We start from the raw sequence: 23,401 nt of genomic DNA, 5'->3' as shown, positions 1-23,401 counted from the left end.
GCTAATCTTCCAGCTCCCCCTGCTGGAACAAGGCAAAGAGAAGCGCCAACCAGGGAAGCAGAACTTGCTATAAGAACCTTGGAGATGATGGGGACGTGGGCAGTTCACTCCCTCCTCCTGACCTCTGTTGCCAGGTGGTCATGCATCTCTTTGAACTGGGCCCTGATAGATGCAGAAGCGTCCAACGGGAGAGAAGCTGGCTCAGGCCAGGAAGAAAGAGCAGAAAGGAAACCAGTGGGGAGGGACTCAGCCATTTACCAAAGGACGTGGTGTAGGGCAGTGATGTTTGCCAGGGGCTGGCCAGCCATTGCTACCCACAAAAAGGACGAGGAGACGTTCTGGGCAGGTTTAACATGACAGGTGTGCCTTACAGAGCGGGCCACGATGCACATTTTAAATTACTGCTACAACGTAAGTCGAGTTTATTAATTAAAATCCTGCCTCTGTTTTGCCTGCCCTCTGCACAAAGGTTTAAAATCACGCTTCTGACTTCACGTACTATCCAGATCATGAAAATGTACTGCTCTGACCCAAAAGGTGTTCTTTCTATAAGTCTTACTCATCAGTAACTGGACACAAAGGTGTATTAAAGTCCCTGGATAATCTCAGCATCTAAATGCCCATTTGCCCCGTGCAACATCTCTGGACCCAGAAGCCTCTGGCCTCTTCTCAGGCCACCTTCCTTCACTCACTAGGTTCCAGCCGTACGGGTGTCCTGACAGTTCCTTGGGGACACCAAATGACTTCCATCCATTGGCCTTCGCACACTCTATTCCTTCCAACAGCAATAACGACATCGCTCTTGCCTTCCCTGTCTGCTTCTTCCAGTCGTTTGGGTCTTAGCTTCAATAGCAGCTCCTCAGAGAGCTTCCTTGACCACCCGCCTGAACTTCACCGCCCTCTCCCCCTCCACATCAGCTCTCTGCTTCTTCCTCCCTAGCCCTCATCCCAATGCACTGAGATCTTGTTTTTTGCTGGATACTATTTTTCCCTTCTAGTAGACTATAAGCTCCATGAGGCAGAGACCATGCCTGTCTTGTTTATGCAATACTGCAACACCCAGAGAGGAACACAATCAAATACTTTTTGAATGGATGAGGGAACGAGTGAGTGAGGACATTTGGTCTCTCTGAACCTTAATCCAAGCCTTTCCGTTTGGAGCCTGCAGTACCTTCCGATGCATAAAAGGTAGACAAAGCAGTATGCTGTGAGATGACAACCGCTAAGATTTGTAATTCTATTACTCTTAACCTGGTTTGAACTCAATTCCATTAGAGTCTTCCAGATTTAACTATTGGCACCATCTGGTTCCAAACTCCAGGGTCTCATTAAATGAGCAGTAATAATGAAAGTAATTGCACAAGAGTGGAGGAGATAAAGAGACAACAATAAAACAACATTGTCAGCACAGGACGCGGGATTTGTTCGTGGCTAGCTGGTGCATTGATAGGTCATTTTATTTCTCGCATTCACTTGGCTACAATAAACATTGGCACCGGGCATGCAGGACAGGCAATGATTAGTGCTAAAAAGTAATGATCTGAAAATGCCTCTGCAGAGCTCCGTCAGGTCTGCTAAACCTAGAAAATTAAATATAAGCCATCCACTGGAATTCAGGCCATCATGATTTCTTTCATTATCCTTTTTCCGGTCTGCAGAAGTTGGACAGCATTAATTCCAGCAGTTTTCTGCTGTTCCAGTAAAAATGATTTGATAAGGTACTGAAAACTAGGTGGCACTAAGTGAAGAGGGTTGTATAGGGTTTTTTACATGGCACCTGGAAATTTAGGTAAAATTCACCAGAGGAAGCTTAACAAGCTATTGGGAAAGGTTGACTAAAGACGGGTGTACATGCATCTCATAGATTAATAAGACTCTTGGCTATCATCTTTATTATCTTTTCTCTTGAAATGGTTTCCTTTCTTTTGGTCATCTCTATACTAATATTACCTAAGAAAAATCTCTAACTGTAGAGCAAATGTAAACTAAATCTTTATCTGATTAATAAACCACAAGTTCTGCAGCTACCATCCAATTTTTTTGTAATAACACAATACCTAAACTCCTGAACTCCACTGTCAAGATGTACGTGGATTGCATATAGCTCCCACCCTTCCACGTTCTGAAAGTGTCAATACTATTGTTACTTCTGTATTTTAGGGGATGACACATTCATTTGCAAGCAAAGTCGTTTGGATCAGAGGTTCTCAAAGTGTGGTCCCTAGGCCAGCAGCTGCAGTACCACGTGGGAACTTACTGAAAACGCACATTCTCAAACCCACCTCAGACCTACTACATCAGAAATGCCAAGGAGACCCAGCCACGTGGGTTTCACGAGACCCCCCCGTTGAATCTAGTGCAGCTCCTGTGAGAGCCACTGGTGTCGAGCAATGGTTCTCAGCCGAGTGTGAGTTTGCCCTCAAGGACTTGTGGCAATGTCCAGCTGTCAACAACTAGGGGAGAAGGTGCTACTGAGCCCCTACTGGGTAGAAGCCAGAGGTGCTGCTAAACACCCTACTGTGCACAGGACAGTCCCATAACAAAGACGAATCCCGCCCAAAATGCCATAGTGCTGAGGTTGGGAAACCCTGGCTAAAGGCAAGAGCCCTGAGTCTGAATCACGGTTTCCTATTCCTTTCCATGTACGTTGTGTTTTCTTTTGGGTGCTTTACGTCCTATAAAAGATTTTCGTTTTGTTCTAAACCCACTTGTTTTGGTTCTCACTTGTGCCATCTTTAGAAACTCTTCCTCCAGTTTCAAATCATCTAAATGTTTACCTACAGGTTATAATTTCCCTTGTTACATTTTAACTATTTGATCCATTTGGAGTTAGTTTTGATCAAAGCTAGGAAATAATGATTTGACAATTTCTTCAGCGCACGAAACCCTTCATACCTGGGGCACATACAGTGCCTTCTATTTCCTGACCACGCCGTGACTGCTAAGACAGTGGCCTTCACCAAAACAAGGGACTTTGCTCAGCAAAAGGGAGGATCGGTATGAATCAGCTTCATCTTCATGTGACCAAAAATTCAAAACCAGGTTACATAAGACAGAAGTTTATTTCTCGCATTTAAAAAGAAGAAGAAGAAGACTATGATGATAAGTAGCCCGGTGATTATTAGGTGTCTCTCCAACTATCAGGGACCTAGATGTCCTTCACGATATCCTTGCCATTGTGGTCCAAAATGGCTGCTAGAGCTCCAGCCATCACAGTCTATTCCATGGAGCTTTACAAAGGAAAGGACAGAAAAGGAGAAGCCTTTTCTCTTTAAGGACACTTTCCAAAGGTCACGCACAACATCAATTGCTTACATCTCATTGGCCAAAAATAAGTTACAGAGCCAGCCTACTACAAGGAAGGTCAGAAAATGTGATCCATTAGCTGGGAGACTAGAGAATTCATGCTTCATAATAGAGAGGGTATGGGGATATCCAGGAAGACAATTGTGCAGGAGGCTAGAGGGTAACCCTTGAATGAACAGTCCCCCCAAAACAGATGAAATTAATAGAGTCCCTGATAAAGGATACTGAGTGGAGTGTTTGGAGTTGAATTTTTCTGAGGGGTACAGACAAAATAAGGCAAACTTTTTCAACAAGACATTGTTCCTTCCAGGAAAAATAATCATTTGCTCAAGAAAGAATGATCAGTTAGGAAAACTTTGTTTCCAGTGTGATAACAAACATCCTCAAAACCGCAGTAGCTGAAAACACTAAAACTTTATTTTTCACTTATGCTACATGTTCACTGCCACAAAAGGACCCAGAATGATGGAGCAGCCATCTAATTGAACGTGAGCAGTTAGCAATGCCAGCTGCAAGAGAGCCCTGGAGAATTTCACACCAGCACTTAAGTGCTCTGGAGTTTGTGGGCCAGATCTACCCTGTTTCCCCGAAAATAAGACCTGGCCGGACCATCAGCTCTAATGCGTCTTTTGGAGGAAAAAATAACATAAGACCCGGTATTATGTTATGTTATATTATATTATATTATATTGTATTATATCTAGTCTTATATTACAGTAAAATAAGAGCGTGTCTTATATTAATTTTTGCTCCAAAAGACGCATTAGAGCTGATGGTCCAGCTAGGTCTTACTTTCAGGGAAACACGGTAGTCATGTGACTCCACCTAAATCCACAGGGAGCCAGAAACAAGTCTTGCCATATACCCTGAAGGTAGAATCCCAAACATTCAACACAGAGCACTAGTGGCAACCCCAAAAGGCGAAGCGGTGTTGTCGTGACCACATAAACACTGAACAGCAAGAGCCATGGGGATGGAAGTTCCGAGAAGTATTTATCGCATGGAGGTGGGGGTGGAGGTAGGGAATAAAAGAACTGAGTCCCCTTCCCATCTTCCCCAATAGGAAGTCAACAGAATTGAAAACTCAAGACACTGCAGTCTAAGCCTAGGATTTAGGAATACGCAAACAAAAAAGCAGAACAAATGGGCAAAAGACATCCAAGTGTTTGCCTCAGTTCTTAGTCAGGGTGGGGTCGGGCAAATTGTTATTTTTTAGTGTAGGCCTTGGGGTACTTTTTGGCTTTTTAAAATATGCCAAATATTATTTTGGAAAGAAAAGAAATTACATTTAAAATTTCAAGGCTGGGAGGAAATGCCTAAGATACTTACTAGTGATCTCATCTGCTTATCTTCGGAATGCACAGCACCTTTGCATGTCATCCACTTACAGAGGAAAGAGAGCAATGAAATGAGACCCCTTACTGAGGACTTTGCCTGCAAATCTGCGCCATTTAAGAGCAAAGAAAACGAAAGAACTCAATAGCCGCACTTCCGGTATCTGCGTCTAACCCTGGGCAACCCTTCTGAAGCACAATAGCATTTCTATGAGACTGGAATCCAGATTGCTTGAAAACCACACACTTTCTTTTTAAACCTGAAAATCACTGGATGTGTGTGTGGGCTCAGCCGCTACATGCACTCCAAAGATTTATCTAGAAGCTTCTGTGATGCTTCCAAATTTTTGAGATTGATTGCTTTGTACCTCTCTGAAATTAATAAGAGATATCAAATATTTTTTTTCTACCCGGTCAGATATGGATCTGTTCAGAAGAGTCATTATCCAGCAGATGCTTCTTTGAAGAACATGAGGAAGGCGGCAGTTTGGGGGCCAGCGCAGCTGTCTTCCTGCAGGCTTCCGGATGGGACAGCCAACACCCAGTGACGGAGGCTGTTAAACTCATCTTGTTGACTCACAACGATGTAAATAATGATGACAGTCTTACATCTTCGCACCAGATGCCCTGAATTGCCTTTGTCTTCCTTCTGAAGGCTTCGATGAAGGTGTTGGTGGGAGAAGATTCAAGACAGGGGAATAAAGAATTTGTAATTCCAGCTCCAGACCACACCCAGCCTTCCAAGGCTAACCTCTCGCTGCCTAATCCTATTATGCATGTTAGAAACTGAATTACCTCTGCCTCCCTACAAGATTCTGAAATGTTTCTAATCCCCCCTCCTCTTGAGCAAACGGAGCTCCAGGGCCAATTGGGGAGAAGGCAAGTTCTCAAAGGGGAAACAGCCAAGTGAGTGGACAATTTCCAAGGTGTCCCCCCGGTTTGATACAGTCGCTTGGACGTCTGCCACGTGCCAAGGGCTGTGCTGACACTCTGTCCCCACAACCACCAGTGGGGGATCCTAATGAGATCCCCTCTCGGCAGACAGGAAAGCTGCACCCAGACTGCAGGGCCCCTCCTACTGTTGTTGCCTCCTGCCAGGTACACTTGCTGTGGCCCTAGTGGTGACAGAGACCCACCATGGGGACACCACCAGAGGTTTGGGAGAATTTATTGTAGAGGCAGAGCCTGGCAGGTTAAGGAAAAGGCTCAACAGCCATCATTGGGACTTTCTCCTTCCTTTGACTCAAACCCCTTTCTGGCCTTCCTCATGGCCAGTCATTTGCCCTATCAGATTCACCTCTGCCTGCAAGGCTTACGCTGACCCCCTCTGGCTCCTCTGCCCACCCCCCACGGGCCCTGCAATGGTTCTCCAGGATTTCCTCTGTTAGCATCTTGAGCTGTCTTGCCTGTCTCCCTCATTAGAGTGTGGGTCCTCTGACGGCAGTAATGATACCATTTGTTTCAAATAACTCTTAAGTGACTGTTGAATGGATGAATGAATGAATATGTTCAGGTGAGGAAACTGGAGTTTCGTGACCTGTCCAATTTCACACAACTAGTTATGCCTGAACAGATCTAAAAGGTATGTCTCCTGACTTTCTTTTTTACTATTAACATTGCTTATTTATTTACTTAAATTTCTTAGGGTGACATTGGTGAGTAAAATTACATAGGTTTCTAGTATACAATTCTACAATACCAACCCTATAATATCATCTATATAGTGCATTGTGTATGCACCACCCAAAGGAGAATTATCTCCTAACTTCTGATCCAGTGTTTTTTCTAGTATACTTTACCAAACCTTGAAAGTTTTTCCTCTCTAAGAGTTCCCTATACAATTCAGCTAACACTGTGGAAGAAATTAGTTTAACCACTTGAAAGGGAATAGAACATAGATTAAAGATCTCAGAGGGGAAAAAATTACAAAATTGGAAGGCGAAAAAGAGAACTAACAAGAGAGGAAAGAGCAGAGATGGTCCACAAAACCACTGCTTACTTCCAATTATCACACAGAAGTGGTCGCAGGGATGCAGCTTGAACATGTGGAAAGAGTACTAGGGCCTTGTACTCAAAGCGTTCACAGGTTTCATTTCTTGGTAATGAAATCCAAGAAATATGCAGAATGAATAAAATATAATTACTCTAATTAATGTCAAGAACTGGGAAAAGCCTGAGATTTCACCCCACATTCAGCTGGCATGGATGCTGGGAGAAAACCCAAACATCTGTGTCAGAGGTGCAGGACAGTGTATTACTCACAGTCATAGCCAGATATCAGCCTTGTTTCCATTGGTTACCAGAGCCCCAGTTTCCACAGGGCGACTTGAGAAGAGCCAGATTACACCTGCACACGCAGTCAGTTACGTACGGAAAAAAAACACTCATCTTAGAGAATCCGCATCCTTTCGAAGGGGCGGGAGGATGCCTGCTCTTTTTTCGAGGAAGACATTCTCTTCATTATGTTGGAAAGGTGGCACACTGTCCTTGGTTTGGGAGGAAGACATCATCTCTGTCTTCCAAGGCTGTTCGTCCTATGGAAATCCTCAAATAGACAGAAATAAAGGCAGGTGTACCGAAACGTGAGCATCCAAGGGGTCATCAGCCCCGGCAAGGCAATTACCTGATTGATCCATTCACTCACCTGCTGACACCGTTTAGCAATTACCTGTCAGCTGCTTGCTGGGTATACACCAGGGAGCAAACCCTGCCATGGGTCCTGACTCCAGGGAACTTACTCTTTAGTGGGAAGGCAAGTATTCATGCCAGAATCACCTCAATACATGCAAAATAGCAACAGTGATGACACTCGTGGGAGAAGGGGTGGGGATGTGGAAATGGTCGAAACACCGGAGGACGGAATTGGCTTGAAGAAGACAAAGGGCAGCCCCTGGGTTGCAGTGGGGAGAAAGGAGACAAGCCAGGGCCCAGGTGGAGGGAGGTCTGGAAGTCTGGAAGAGGGAGGTTGAGTGAGCTCTGGTGGCACGGGGAGGTGGGAAGTGAGGCCATTTGTCAAGAGTCGAGGAGAGATGGAGGAAAAGGGGAGCCAGACGTTTCGAGGATAGTGGTGGTCTGAGATGGCCAGTAGACAGTGAGTGGGACAGAGGAAAACAGGAGGATTTCAGCAGCGTTTGTGTGCACACACATGTGTACACACGAGCATGTGGGCACACACGGCAAGACCCAAAGTCCCTCAACACTCCATGAACTCTCTCTCAAATCCAGCCAGCCGGCCACTTCCCCCTTCCCGCTTGCCTGCCTGCCGCCCATTCCCGCATTATCCCAACACCAGCACCATCCGCACCACGAGAGCTGAACCAAGCTAGAATCTCTCCCCCTCCCAAGGCTGGCGCAGCTTGCAAGGAAAATTGCTACCACCCATCATTACATATCTGTCCTTTCATCCCTGTCACATTCACGGACATATATTCAAAGCGATACAAGTGACCAGGAGGAGATGGTCCGACGGCGTTCTGCCCAAAGCGAGTTCTACCTTCGTTTATTCAGGAAGTGGTAGAGGGAGAGCCTGGCCAATGAGTTAGCCCACGTGTCCTTTCTCTAACGGGGAGGTTTAGGGATCCATCTCACCCACTGGGCCTCCGTGTTCTCTGCGAAGGTGAAATACTGAGAGTTGATCGCCGGAGCATGTTGGACAGAGGCTGCAGTGGGTGCTTGAAGAGAATTAAATTCATCTTCCCTTCTCCCAGCTCCAAATGCCCCCTCCAGGTCACATGCACTCCCAGGCTGAACAGGAAAGCCTCCTCTCTTTTTAATAGGGGGAGAAACTGTGTCACTTAATTACAAATGGATCAGAAGAGGAAAACTCATAAAGAAGGGACCTCAATCCAGGATTCTGGGGCTGGAGGGCAGAGAGCTCCCAGAAGTGGAAGGGAAATTGTTCTCCTGACCTGGAAACAACCCTCATCTGGAATGAGTTTCCTTCTTCCTGACCCTCCAAGGACGTGAGGGTCAAACCTGGGGATAAGATGGGTAGACAGGAGGGGGGATAGCTCTGCTGGGAGCAGCAGAGGTGCCTGGGCCTCCCTGGGGAGGTGGACAGTCAGGGAAACCCGCGGGGGGGGGGGGGTGTGCAGAAGCCCAGCTTGCCTCTGGGCCTCCTTGCCTGGAGCCAGGAACCCCCCAGCATCTTCAGTTCTGGGTCACTGAGGGCACAGTGGCTCAGAGTAAAAGCATCCATAAATCTCCTGACCCACCTGAAGGAAACTGACAGCAGGGCTTAAAAGATAACCCATTTCTGGAGGTGGTAAGGGCCAGGCTGCTGAGCTCGGAAACCCCAGATTAGGGAATTGGGCAGGACTAGGGAGAGAGGGGTGGTACACGTCACTCTCAGAGCAGCGGTGAGAGTCAGGAGGTGAGGGCTTGTTTGAAGGACGTGGCTGTGACCCAGCGCGCCGGGAAGTGTGGGACGCTGCAGGCATGACGGGGTCACGGTCACGTGGGATCTGCTGCCATGATTGCTTTGTGGTTTGTGTATTTCTTTTCTGAAGATCTGCGTCATCACAGGGAGGGGTTCTCCCCTTAACATGCCCCTCCCAGCCTGCTCTTTTAGCTGCTTCCCCGATTCAACCAATCCTCCTCCGTTTTCCCCCAGCAACTCCTGATGCATCATCCCTGCCTGAGTACAATTAGTGACCATCTTTAGCCACTTGGGCCCCACTCTCTACCCAAGTTGTTTCGCCGGACGTTTCCGCCGTACAAAGTAGGGAATGGTCTCCACCGGAGTTCAGGGGAGGGTGGTGTCCTCCGTCCATCACACAAGTGTGCGCTTCTGGACTCCTCCCCCCCCACACACAGGCGTCTCCTTAGTCTGCTCCCACTGCCCTGGCCCCGCCCTGCAGTTGGGTGCTGCCTTGTGGATTCACTCCGTTGCTCAACTCCCTCTTGCCTCCTCTAACAGGTTGTAAGAGGGTGGAGGGCAAAGGCCTCCTATTCCTTTCACTTATTTTGAACCATTCTTATTACCCAATAAATGCTCACGGTGGGCGCATACTCACATTGCACGCAGAAAAGGAGGGAAACTTCTCCTTGTCAAACAAGACCTCTGTAGGGGGGAGAAAAACTGATTTAAAAATAAATTGATGTTAAAAATGCAGCCCCCAAAGCCCCAGCTGGGTCCAAAACAAACTGTGGTTCAGAGATGTCTGCTCAGGTCCGATCAACACAAGGGGCAGACCACCAAAGGCGGCTTTTCCCCCTATTTCCATCTTCAAAGAATAAAGGCCCGTCCACTTGTGCCTGAGCTGGGGGGTTGGGGAGAGCACGAGGATGTTTGTTTCCAATATCCAGCTCCAGCTGGACTGAGGGCCCGACTTCTGAGCCTTTTATGTTTGAGACAGAGGCTGAGGGCAGGGGCTGTCTCCATGACAACCACACAGTTCGGTCCCCATGAGGACCAAGAGGAAGGGAGGAGGGAATGACATACTTCCCCAGCTCTCCCTGAAGTAAACGTGGCTTTGGAGCAGGAGGACCCTGCCTTCAGCAAGAGAATCATGCCCCAGGCTGGGCGTGAGGTTTGTCATCCCCTTGGGATGCGGACCGTGGATGTCAGGTTGGTCCCAAGATGGGTCCTGAGCACCTGTCTGTGAACCCGCAGGAGACCCTGCATCCTCAGAAAGAGCTGGGCACACCTGAGGGGTGGTGACACAGTGGGGAGGCTCTGAGTCAGTGAATCTGGAGACCCTTGAACTACACAGATGGCTGCCTAACTGGGGGGACCCAAAGGTGGGCCATGTACAAATCTGGCCATGTTGGCAAGAACCAGAACCACAGGGGACATTCTGCTGCTTGCATTCATTCGGAATGTTCTAGTCCTCTGCTTAGAGAAGTCAGCTCATGTATGTCTGGGGATGAAATCTCTACAGCAATAAGTCTGACTGAACTAAGGGACTTTGTTTTTCATTCTCAAAAGAATGACAAAAGCAACACATGACAATTTCTCCATTATTTAATTCGTTAACACACTCATTTAAACTACGTTGCAGGGTCTTCAGTAGTGGTAGACAGGTACACAGGACGCTTTGGTTCCATGCGCAAAGACACAGCACCTTTGATGAGAGGTACGTTAGATACCTGTGCTATTTTCACGAGCTGCACCTAAAATAATGACTTTGCATATGCAAAAATCACACAGCATAACCAAGCAAAAAATATCCACCAGACAAGCTGAGTTGAAAGCACTGAGCAGTTCGCTAATCCAAGTGAATTCTGAGTATTGTTCAAGTTCTGTTTTTAGTGTCAACAGAGACTTTCCTTTGCTGCTACATAAGGCTATTTCTTAACTAACAAAAATATAGCCAGTGTGAGATATGCACAAAAGCATTTATGGGAATCAGCCAATCGTTATGCTAAATTTTGTCTTCTGGGAGGTTTTCAATTTAATTTACTGATTTTATTCACATTTCCTACTTGACTTGAGGGTAAGATGTTGAGAGCGTTGTTTCTGCACAATCTTACGGATAGTGCCATATACTTTATTTTCCCAGTTAGTATGGGAATGGCATAGCCTCTTCTTGGTGGCTTCAGAAAAGGCAAACATTCTAGTTGCCATGGTGAAATGAAAGTGACATCTCTCGCTAAGAGAAATTTTGAAAATGCCATTTCATTCATCAACAATTTTTGCCATGTAAATTTTATCCCATCTACCTTCAGCATCCAAACCCTGAATCCCTTGACCCTAGTGAATAAGAGTCCCTTTTCGGCCATTAATGGGGTTTAAGTGAAAAGACACCTCTTACTGGTGTTCACTCCCTGCAAACAGCAGCAGTATCGTGAGTCATCATTTTAACTGCAGCCCAGACAAAACGGAAAAAATTTCTCTTTGTTTGGTTCATGCTTTCATAGTTTTCCTAATTAGATGATCTTTTGACAGCTTCCTTCTAAGATTTTCTTCTTCAGCCACTGAGCTTATAGTCTATTCAAAGCTAAAAAAAAAAACCCCAAAAACCAATGATGGACATGTCAATTGCTTTATGTACTTCCCGCCCACTTCTTTGGGGTGAGAATACCACCACTTCCAGCGAAAGCTGAGACTAGGAGTGTTCAGCAAGATAATCTCTCCAATTGGATACCAATGCCATCACCATCTGCAATATTGAAGTAAGTATGCTGGCTTCCTCCTAAACTATGGATTAAATATGTTTTATGTTAAGAGTTCTAGGTTTATGAATCTCATATCATAGGTTAATAATTCCTATCTGCTCTACATTTATGCAAAAGCCGTGTCAGTGGTTTGATCATCAATACATATTCGTGGGAATCTAGCCATGGGAAATTCCCCCACATTGAAGGCTGATTCCAGCTGGTCAATGGGATGAAGTCCTTTGTGCAGGATTCACGCACCAAGATCCTCATCCCACCAAGAAACTGGAATCAGCCTACAATATCCAATATCATGGAACTCATTAGAGGTTGACTATTATACAGTTATTAACATAATGTTTAAGAAGGCCATGGATATAAAGGAAACATCTTTGATAAAATATTAAGTGAAAAGCTTATAGAAAATTGTTTGTGTGGCATGATGACATTATGTAAAATCTTAAAAGAGAAATAAGGCATGCATAGAAAAAAATAGACTTGGAAAACATCCTGAAATGTTAGTGATTATCTTTAGGTAGTGGGACAAATTCTATTCTTTCTACTTCATCATGTAGTCTACATTTTCTATAATATCCATGAATTATTTTTAATGGAAAAATAATAAGAGGAGAAAGAAGTACCCAATGAAAACCAAAGCAGTGGTGCCTGTTAAGTTTCCATTTTGCAGTGATTTTCATTGTTAGGAACGGGGGTACTTCCTTTAATTGGCGTTCCTGGGGGGTATGAGAGGGAAAGACATGGCTTTGTCACCTCCTTTGATACATAAAAAGCATAATTAGAAATGGAAACGGATTCTCCTGAAAAAAGCGAGATCCTCTTGCACCAACATGTTTGAAAATCTGACCTGATCTGGGAGACTTTCAACAATATGCAGACTAATTAGTCACATGATACAAGAAAGGAAATAACGGGGAATTGATTGGAGAGAAACGAGATAACAATACAGATGCAGGAGGAAAGCACTACCAGGCTCTCATCCCGAGGAGAGATGCTCTCCTAGAACAGGCACAGGGCAAAGGGGGGAAAGCAGAGGGAAGAGGACGATGCGAGAGCACGCTCTGAAACTGTCCACAGCAAGTGCTAGTCTCTGTGAGCCGGGGGAACAAGGCAGCCTTCCGGGAGCACGTGTGGGAAGGGCTCTTCCTTGTCTCCATCTTCTCGGGTGAAGCAGCCACACAGTGTATTGTCAGATGTGAGCACACCAGGGTGACTCAGGGTATCCGCTGTGCGCGGCTCAGAACAGTCCTCCGTCAGTAACAACGTTGTTCGGCGTTCCTTGGGCCTTGCCATCTAGGTGTCTGATATTATCTGTGTAAACGAAGAAACAACACTGTGTGAAGAATGGATTTCCCACTTTCATTCTCAGGATACAATCTGCTTCAAAATATGTTGGCAATATACTGGTAGTGGGTCCAAATATACTACCAAAAACTGAGAGATTTTCTTTTGGTATTGAAGTGACTCCGAGACCTTTTGTTTTTTTAAAGATGTGAGTTCTGGCCAGTTTTGCCAGTGGGAACAGAGTGACCACGGTTGAATGGTCAAGGCTCAATCATTCAGCGACGGGTTAAGACCCCACCAGTCTCTGACTCAGGGAAAAGGATGCGTTGATGAGAAAGTGAAGAACTGCAATGGTTTATCTAGATGAAGTCTTACGATGAGTCCCAAAGGAATTTCAAGTTCTTTCACTGAATTAGATTTTAAGTGCAGCAGATACAAGAATCGATGGATTATAATGTAAGGATTAAACAATTTCCAGTGACCGTACCTCCCCTGTGGTCATCAGGTCCTAAGTATAAAGATACGAGAAAACAAATGACTTTGTTCTCACCCTGGTTCTTACTTCCTTTTAAATTTAGTGTGGGAGAAAAAAAAAAAATTTATATATATTTATACATATACACATACAGTCATCTGTTTATTTCATCCCAAGTTACTGGATCAAAGGCTGATTCAGGGTTGGAGAACCCAGATGCACAAATGAGCAGAGACCTGTCGCCAAGTGTCCACTCCGGCCCTACGTCCCCTGTGTCAGTTCACTCCTACTCGGGGTTGGCATTCTTTCCCCTTCTCCCTACCCCAAGGGAAGGTTACCTCACCCCGCTACAGAAAGAAGTATCAAGAAGGTACTAGAAGAATGATGTTTGAGCAGCATGTAGATGGTTGCCTATGCCAGACAGACAACATCCAAAAAAGAAAACAGATCTTACATCCGGAAGAAAAAAGTATACCCAAATATTGGATATGCCAAAGTCATTGTTTCTAAAGATACCAGTGGTTAACAATTGATGGGGCATCTGTTTCCTCACGAGCTCTTCTCCTCAGCTTCCTTTCATGGGGGGCGGGGGGTCATACAGAAAGGAAGTCATGGCCTTCTCCCAAATCATTTTCATTCACCACTTGATGAATTCTCCATACATGAAGGAAAGTTTAAGTTGAAGCAAAGGGCTGGTTGATAGGAAGCCAGTCTGTTTGCTCACTTTACTCGCAGTCAACACGTTAGGAGAAGGAGAGATGAGGAGATGAGGCCGTGCATACCGCTGGGGATCTTTTCTGATCATGACACCTCTATGGTTGTAAAAAACCATTTTCATTCTTTTATTTCTTCCTGATTTTTAAAAATATTTCAGCTCGTAAATTAAACTGAATGGCAAATGTTCCAAAACTCAAATTACAATTTATTGTAAGGTAAAATATTGTTTCCATGTAGCACCATTATGAAAGAGGTGAAACACATTCTAAATATGCAAAGTTTCTTTTCTTGAGCCACTCAGGAGACTGTACCTGCCTTTCTGATTATATAAACTATGCACTAATCTTATTCTAACCAAGTCCTCCATAAGAAAAGGCGTTTTAATATGATTATTACTGTCAGAACTGCAGGAAAAACTATTGAGTGACCAGAAATACTGAAAGGAACCTGATGTGACAGGATCACCCTATGACACAATCACCCAGTGAATGAAATTCTGTGGTGTATTTAATGCATCCACAAATGTCCTACTAGCACAGTTCTTTCAGCACGTAGTAGGCACTTGGTACATAGTAAGGGGGGGAAAGGAGGGAGGGAGGGAAGGAGTCTTATGTGTTTTCATTTCTTGCAATTCACTTGCTCAAAAAACTCTAGTTTAGTGGAATGCCCCCTTGCTGTTTTTTCCCCAGCTCTTCCTGTCCCTAACAATAGTTTAAATATTTGTGTTCAGAGCTTGGACATGTAATGGGAAAACATAATTAAAGCAAATGGTAAGATCACAAAGCCTTGGGTTCAAATTTGACAGTGAATTGAATTACCTTTTTATTGTGCAAATGAGCTATTGCTACAAACCTGGGATGCCTTACTAAAACACTTTTGGTAGTAAAATGTGATCAGCATACATTTGCTGATAGCAAAACAAACAAACAAACAAATAAACAAACACACGTTTGCAAATCCCCCAGCAGTAAACATAAATGAGGTACCATGAGAATGAGGTTCATGTTTTAGGCACTGATCTGTAAAGATATCCTCAATAGAGTTAAATAAGAAAAAAACGAATAAAAACCAAAAAACCCAAGGCTCACACAGTGTGCCCTTGAGTCAATTAAAGCCAGAATCGCTGTGTAGGTTGCAAGTGCTTTTAAAGTATCCCAAAAGAATACGGGGACCTACTGCTGGCTGAGCCAACCTCTGGCCGAGGAGCAGCACTCGTTTCACCCGCTCCTTCCTACATCCCTGTACTATTTGAATTTGTTACACAATGCCTTATTTTCAAATCTGATAATATGGGAAAAGAAAATAACGGAGACAAAGATCATAATTTTGAATTAGTCTTAAAATATGTCAATTTTCAGAGCAGAAAAAAGCCATTAAAATGACTCACCTTGTTATAATTAGATTTTTCTCCATTAGAGTCCATGAGTTTTATTTGATTTTATTAGCAATCTCTTTCAGAAGACCCTTGAGATCATTAAGCTTGGAAAGGGAGAAAAATAGAACTGGTCTTAAGATCAATTTTCCAACTCTGAATTTTAAATTATCACTCTATAGCTTTTCCATGAAACAGATATAAATATAATACGTTAGTGAGTATGCCCGGAGGAGGGCGGAATGAGTGACGTGCTGTTTCAGGCTTTGTCCATTGCATACTTTCTGAAATCACATCACTAGCAAATGACCGTCAGCCCCAGTTAGTATTAGCTTTACTGAAATGCAAATCACTAGTGATGCCCACATAGAAATAATAGATTTTAGCAATACAGAGAAATAATATTTAGAATTAATAATGTTACATGTAACTAATACAGATACAGTTATAAGACACCAATCAAGTTTTGCTTTGATATAAGTATAATAATAATAAAAATAATAGACTACTCATAAATCAAGTTTTTGCAAATAAAGTATCTCCCCTCACCAAAAAACAGTATAAATGGTAAAACAACTTAGGTAAAAGGCATAATAAAATTATTTTTCATACATGCATATTTCACAGGTTTATTACACAAGAGGCACGAAGCTCATTTGAAATCACACGCTGCAATGGTACGCTTGATAAAAGCTATAGATATAACGCAATTTCTATACAGTTGGTTTCTAACTTGCTATATCACTCACTCAAGGGAAAATTTTGTGCTGAATTTGGGCTTATTTCTAGTAATAACTTCTTCATTTAAATTAATTTCTTTCTTTCTTTCTTTTTTAAGAATAAAAAGAAACTATACAGGCTAGTAGCTGACTCAAAAAAGGAAGGCATAGTAAGATCCCTGCTGGCAGACTTAAGGTCAATTGGGAATGACTTTTTCTGTTATAATAATGAGATGGAGAAATACTTTATTCACAAGAGGGGGTTTCGGGAGCCCCTGGGCCTGTTGATACAGAACGACTTAAATAAGCTATTTCGAGTCAGGTGTAAGACGCCAAGGGCTTGCTCAAGAAACAAGTGATGAACTCTAAATTCTCTATGGACGGAAAGGAGACTTTCGTTGCTCAGAAGAGGAAGGGGAGAGGATCCAGGAGGTGATAAACAGGAGAAAGGGGGGCAGGGGAGCAGGGTAAGAAGGGGGCTGGGGTCAGGAGAGAGGGGGCGAGGTGAAATCCCATGACAGCATGCTGTGCTGTGAAGTTTGAGTCTTCCCTGTAAGCCACCCAATTTCTCCCCAAACCTACAAAATGCATGGTGTAGGTGGGCTTCTTGTGGGAACGAGCAAAGGGGCTGAGCTCCACAGCCGGGGGACACCCTGAGGGCCAAGCCTGCAAGCCCTTGTCTGAGGTCCCCGGAGACCCCTGGCTTGCATATGTGTGTGCACAGCCTTCAATTATATATTATTTCATTATATATGACTCCCCGCCCCCACTACTCACAACCCTCACTGCTCAAGTCCACTGTCCCCAATGAGAGGTGCGCCCCGCCCAGACTCTCATTGGCTGGGAGGTCTCCCTGGTCCCTGGGAGGCAGGTCAGCTTGTCCAGTGCCTAGTTCTCCCGATGACCTCTGACCCAGGCCTGGCAGGTGACCAGGAGGACTGAGGCTCCTGCACTGCCCCTCTGTGCCCTGTTCACTCCCTGCACGCCCCAGAGCAGGGTCAGCACCAAGGTGTGGCTTGCGGAAGCTTCGACCCAACCCTTAAGTCTAATTTCCATTAGCTCCCTCCAAAGCCACCCAAGTGAACCCACAAGTGAAACAACACAAGGGAACACATAAAAACAGCCTGTTTTCTCTACAAACACAGCACCTAAGCAAGTCCCCAGCACCTCTATTTCCCGGACCAGACAATCTCGAACGCACATGGACACTGCATAGAAAATGGTTATTGCTACGCACGCCTATACAGTTCAGCCTGAAAATGCTCTGACACCCAAACCGTCTAACAAAGGGTCCATTCACGAACTTCAGGGGCCAGGTCTGCTTTCATGGCACTGAGTCCAATGCCTGGCACATGGCAGGCACTCAGTAAATATTATGTGCTATGTGGCCTAGGTATAGAAGCAGCTGACAGTACATTTAAATACTTGATGTGGAAAAGTGAATATATCATATAAGGTGTTATAATATTATGTATTGCATATTACATATGTCCAATAGAAATACTCAATCTTAGAATATCATCCCCTACTGCTCCTCCTGCCATACATTCTCTTAATAGTCTATAAATTTTCTCTGGTCTTTAAAAATATCCAGCACTTTTCTTTTCCCTCTCCACTGATTATCCTCATGAAACACACCCTAGTATGATCGCTTGGGTACAACTCTCAACTCTAATAAAATAGGAGTCTTCCCAGCCCTCAATTAAAAGTCAGCAACAACGCAACATGAAAATGAGAGGCGCATAACGAGGTGCTCCTGTGTGACAGCACGTCTCCAAAGACGGCTGCCTCCAGCCTTGCTCCCTGTGCCACACATGTGCCACTCCACATCACATCAAGAGGTGGGCCACTCCTCCCCGACCTGGACCCAGGCTGGCCTGGGGGAAGGGACAGGGTGCCGGGTCCAGGCCTAGACTTTGAGTACTGGTGGTTTCTGCTTCCTCATTCTTGGAAGCCAGCTACCATGTAAGAAGGGGGGCAGTCCTCTGACCACCATGCTGTGACAAGCCCAAGCCACACAGATCAGATGTCACGCGGGAGAGAGAGGCCACTTGGAAGAACACCGAGCTGCCAGATCCTGGCCTCACCACCAGCTGAGAAAATGTGAAGCAGAAGAACAGCCCAGCTGAGCCCTTCCCAAATTCCAGGCCCACAAGAGCAAGAGCAAAATGAAGTGGGTGTTTGAGCCACTAAAGGTGGGATCGTTTGTTATGCAGCAACAGGTAACTAACGTGAATTGCGAACGAGAACATTCGATTGTCAGCACAGAAGGTACCCTCATTCTGAGGAGTTGACGCCAATGTGTGCAGCTGGCAGTTGTCGGGGACGGGAAGAGAGGAAGACAAGTTTGGGAGGAAAGAAACCTACTCTGGGGGTCCAGGACCCACCACTCTGCATGGGACCAGAGTTCAGAAGGTGAGGCCCATGGTAACACAGCCTTGGGTTTTTAAATGCTGATGGTAAATAACACATAAAGAAATCAACAAGAAATTGTGAACTGGCACATTCTCTTGTGAGAGACCTGTAAGGAGCACCTTCTGCTCATTCATTACTCAACCAGGGTTCACTGAACCCCCCTGTGGGGGAGGTGCTGGGTTCAGGAGGGTTTGCTGCCCCAGACGCCCCTGGGGTGGCCCCTGTCCATCTGTCAAACGGCAAGGCACTGGGAGGCAACGTGGATGCCATCAGTCACGCTGCCATTTCAAAGTACCGTGACATCTTCTTTTCAGAGTCTAATGAGGATCCAGCATTTGTGAATCGACTGTAATTTCTGTTGAACCTAACCTGTTTCCAGACACCCAGCTCATGTCCACATGTGAATTCGTGCATTTGCGAGGCCCTTCAAATTAAATAGGGAATCACAGTGACTAATTAAATAGGGAATCAAAGACTAGCACAGAGACCCACAGGCTCCAAACCACTTCTGAGCTTCTCTGGTGTTCCCTGTAATTGCAAGCATGTTACCCCTGACTCTCCAGAGAGGCGGTCCTGGGTTAGGTAGACAAGATTTTAGAGATCATGGAAATGGGACTTCAGGACGAATTCCCATGTGAGCTGAAGCATCTGAGAAGCCATTCCCTTCCAGCACCCAGACCTTATGCAGTGAATGAAGGAAGCTGAATACAAACAGAGTCACATCTATTTTTTTAAATAATGAACTTCTTTTACCTTTGGACCATAACCACTGGCCTCATCTAAAATCTCAATAACAGAGATAAAAATATTTCATAAACTATAAGCAGAACTATACCTTTGTATCCAGCTGTCTAAACCGATGTCTCATTCTTCAAGGAAGTCAGAGACAGAGAGAGAGAGAGAGAGAGAGAGAGAGAGATTGAGAAAGGGCTATTAGGCTCCATTTTACAGTTTTTTAAAGAACAAAATACAGCTCATTTTCATTTTCAACTCAGTCAATGCCAGCTACATTTACCTTTTTGAACTTTCCTCCCAATACCCAAGCGAAGCAGAATTCCGCTCTCACCCCATTGAAGTGCAGCACACAGAGGCTAGCTGTATGGATGGGGTGGTGGAAGAGGACCCCTAAGGTCCGCCCCTCCCTTCCAGAACAAAGACCTCAGAGTCGAGGAATGGAGAAGGCTTAGGGCGTCTGCTTTGTTACTCCAAGGAAAAGAGCACTGTCCCAGGCACCCAAAAGCCATGCTGGCCCTAACAAAGGGATTCAGTTTTGTTAGAGCGAATGTTGAGGTGTGTTTGGAGCTCCCAGTTTGTGTGACATCTGACCGTTAGCTGCGCTAACCCACACCGTAAGAAGGGCCCTCAGAGGCCCTGCACAACAGTGCCTGTGGATGACCATCTACAGAGCTGGTGGTGTATCTAATTCTACAGGATTTTTATAACAACTCCACGTGACCCATAAATGCTGCCCAGGACCCCTGGGGACAGTCTGTCACAGATCAAGCAAATGGCTTTTCTAGTCTCTAATCTCTCTACTTCATCACAGAGACGCGTGCGTGTCACCTGCAAGATGATGCCCACTGCCCATGATCTGTGGCTCTTCCCAGAATGCACCTCTGCAGCTGTGGCACTGGGACCTCACTATTGTCCCAGTGGCTCCAAGGCCATTGCCCTGCAGGCCCCCAATACCTCTTTCTTCCCCAGGGCCTTGAAGGGTAGTCAGGATGGCAGGGTGGTGGTTTTGCCCCTTCCCGAAAGGCTGACACACGTTTACGTGTGTGTCATCTTCAATGGCCTGGGTAATATCTGTTGGTGCTACCGCTCTCTTTACAGAGCTTGCTCAAAGAAGCTGCCAGCGTTTTGCCAGTTCACATGTACCAGAGGCACCTTGCGGAGCAGAAATGAATGACTGACGTACTCCTCTGAGGTGTCGCTGGCTTTCGTGTTGCTCTTGACAAGGTAATTTTCTTTCATGACACACTCCCACGCCAGAGTCTCGTTGTCTTCGTTTTTGAAACCTTGAAGAATGAGACAAAGAAAAACATTCAAGTTGTTTCATTTGCCCCTCACTCCTGAGTCAATGCCCGTTGGCCATTTTGTGATTCTGGCAGCAGGAGAACCCGCCTCGTCCTGCACAGGCTGATGTCACTGACGTTACTCACCAGTGACAGCAGCAGAGCGATGGGATATTAATGAATTGCTCAGAAAACAGTGAGGAATGGGAGCTGCCGGCGGGACACAGGGATGCAAACTTCATTCTAAATAGAGATCGACCCAAGGCCCGTCAGTGTGTTTTGTGACTTACCAAAACCATTCCACTAATGGGTCTGGTTCTCACATTTCACACGTGCTCCTCTTCCATTTTGAAGACAGAAAAAAGGTTAAACCAATCATTGTGCTGGGTAATTCCTGGTGCATCCAACCTAACGCTGGGGTAGGAACTTTGGAGAGGAGGCAGATAAGCCCTGACTTCATTCCTACCCGCCGAGATGCCGAGATAGGCAATCGGGGCGTACAAGTCCAGGAAAATTCTTATATGTCTCGTCCTTGCCTCTCATCTAAGGCAGGACAGGCTGCAGCATTGGCCTGGGGCATGTTCCAGCAACGGTCTTTTCTTCCACTGCCTCACCTTTCAGATGGCAAGAGAGTAAGAGAGCATAGCAACACGTCACCGGTGCTGCCCAGTGCAGTGCACAGCCGGCGTCCACGTGCTCATGCAGCTGTCCTCTTGGAGCAAATGCGTCTTGTTTTCACTTTTTACTTTGCTCATCCACATACGAGAATTTAGGAAGAATTACGTAATCTTTCTGGATTTAAAAAGAATTCGTCGGGAATCCAAAACAGAGGCACTGTAAGTGGCAAGATGGAAGCAAATCCTACAGCAAATATGGATTTCTTTCCTTTCCCTCATTTCTTTTCCTCATTTTTTTTTTTCCGGGTTTATTTTTCAGTGGTGGTTGTTCACTTTAGAAAATAATTCCTAACTGAATTTCTTCCAATTATATTTTTCCCAGCAAAACCATTTCCAATGTCTTTTCCTGACACTAAAATGTACGTAGAAGCCTAACAGGAGTCCTTAAAACTCAGCACAGGAAGGACCGACGGTCCTGTACACAGATGGCCAAAGAGCAATAACGACAGATGACCAAGAAAACGTGCCCGACTTCTCCAGCAGTCCAGGCAATACTGGTAGAAACGATGCCACTGCATTGCTACCAACCAAACCAGAAATGAGCCGGGGGTACACTGGTGATGACACCCCATGTTGGCGATGGTGTGACTACACAGGCTCCCCATATCCTGGAAAATCTATAAACCGGTACAGCCCTAGGTGGGGGCTGAGCGGGGGGGGGGGGCAGGCAATATCATAGGACTCAAATGTGTACAGACTGTTCATCTAGAAATTTCTCTTCTCGAAATAAAGGGGGAAAAATATCACTAACATGCTCATAGGATAACAAAAGAGCCGAAACGACCCACATGTTTAACAACACGGGATTGGTTAAATTAATTATGGCACATAGATACAGTGGAATATTCCAGTTAAAAGTTGTCATATAGATTTATATTTATGGGTGTGGGAAATGGTCATGATCTATTATTAAATGAACAAATTCAATTATGGATGTGTATGCACGGAGCAATCAAATTATTAGACGCCCACACAATAATAAAAGAATCGATACCAGCTTGCTAACTATATTTATCTGGAGGGAAGGGTACTCCTGCCCTTGCTTTCTTTTTTGTGCTTTTCTGTGTTTTTCAAATGTCCTATTAATGAATATGGCTTATTTTTTAAATAATGGAAAACAGTAAGTGTTTTAAAAATACAGCTCCTGGATAGCATACTTTTTTTATTCCTTGAAGATGTCACCAAAAAAAGTACCAAATGGAAGTTTGGGTTCTACCTTTTCTGAAAGTTATTTGAAAACCCTTGTATTTTTCTTCAAAGAAGAATTTCAAGCTTAAATTCCATGACTTCCCCATCATTGGAGGCAAAGTCAACTTAGGCTGTGAATTACCGTGAGAGGCTGTGGCAGCCGCCAAGTGCTGTGGTTTCTGGAGTTAGAGGGTCCCAAGGAGAAAGAAATGAGCGGGCGGTGATTAGATACCTCCGGGAGCCTCCAGCGGGTAAGCTGGGCGCGCTGCTCCCTCTCTCCTGCCAGTGCTGCACATTGGGTGAAGGAGGACCTTGTCCTTCTCTGGTTTCCCGTCCCCCTTACTTCCTTGCTCCTTCCTGAGAGAAGAACTGTTTGAAGACAGAGGAAGACACATGCTCACACCATCTGTTTCTCCACTTGCTGCAAGGTCATCACTGTCCCAAGAGTCCATGTGGGACACAGGTGCAGGTTAACACGAGTCCTTTCTGACCTGTCTGTTTGCTCCCTCAGGTTGAAGCTCCTGTCCATTTGCCGGCCACATTGGGGAATTTGTTTCCATTTTTATGTTCCTATTGTGTTTAATCATTAAGTTTTGGGGGAATATAATGCATTTTGCTGCCTTCTTAACCCCGTCCAAATCCAGAGGACTGATTTGTCCTCACATGTACACTGAGTTTCCTGGTTTGACTGATGCTGGAATGAGCACAAGCCATCTTTAGAGAGCGACCTCCATCCCAGGTAGCCCCTCCACGCACCCATTCCCAACCAGAGTCCCACTAGTG

The 23,401-nt window shown here is 45.2% G+C and overlaps 1 protein-coding gene across 1 annotated transcript in view; it reads right to left on the bottom strand.

Moving 5' to 3' along the window:
- Positions 1-10,591: 10,591 nt before the first annotated feature.
- Positions 10,592-23,401, bottom strand: part of TRPM8 (transient receptor potential cation channel subfamily M member 8) — a 73,283-nt gene continuing 60,473 nt past the window's right edge. Inside the window, exons 22-25 of the mRNA XM_019739743.2 lie at positions 20,657-20,756; positions 19,574-19,607; positions 15,620-15,711; positions 10,592-13,067 (exon numbers count right to left, since the gene is read on the bottom strand). Coding sequence (XP_019595302.2) covers positions 15,661-15,711; positions 19,574-19,607; positions 20,657-20,756 — 185 coding nt within the window. The 3' untranslated portion in view covers positions 10,592-13,067; positions 15,620-15,660. The remainder of the gene's footprint in view (positions 13,068-15,619; positions 15,712-19,573; positions 19,608-20,656; positions 20,757-23,401) is intronic.

Source organism: Rhinolophus sinicus, linkage group LG01, assembly GCF_036562045.2.
Source record: "Rhinolophus sinicus isolate RSC01 linkage group LG01, ASM3656204v1, whole genome shotgun sequence".
NCBI classification, from domain to species: Eukaryota; Metazoa; Chordata; class Mammalia; order Chiroptera; family Rhinolophidae; genus Rhinolophus; species Rhinolophus sinicus.
This window is presented reverse-complemented; position numbering and strand designations above follow the sequence as displayed.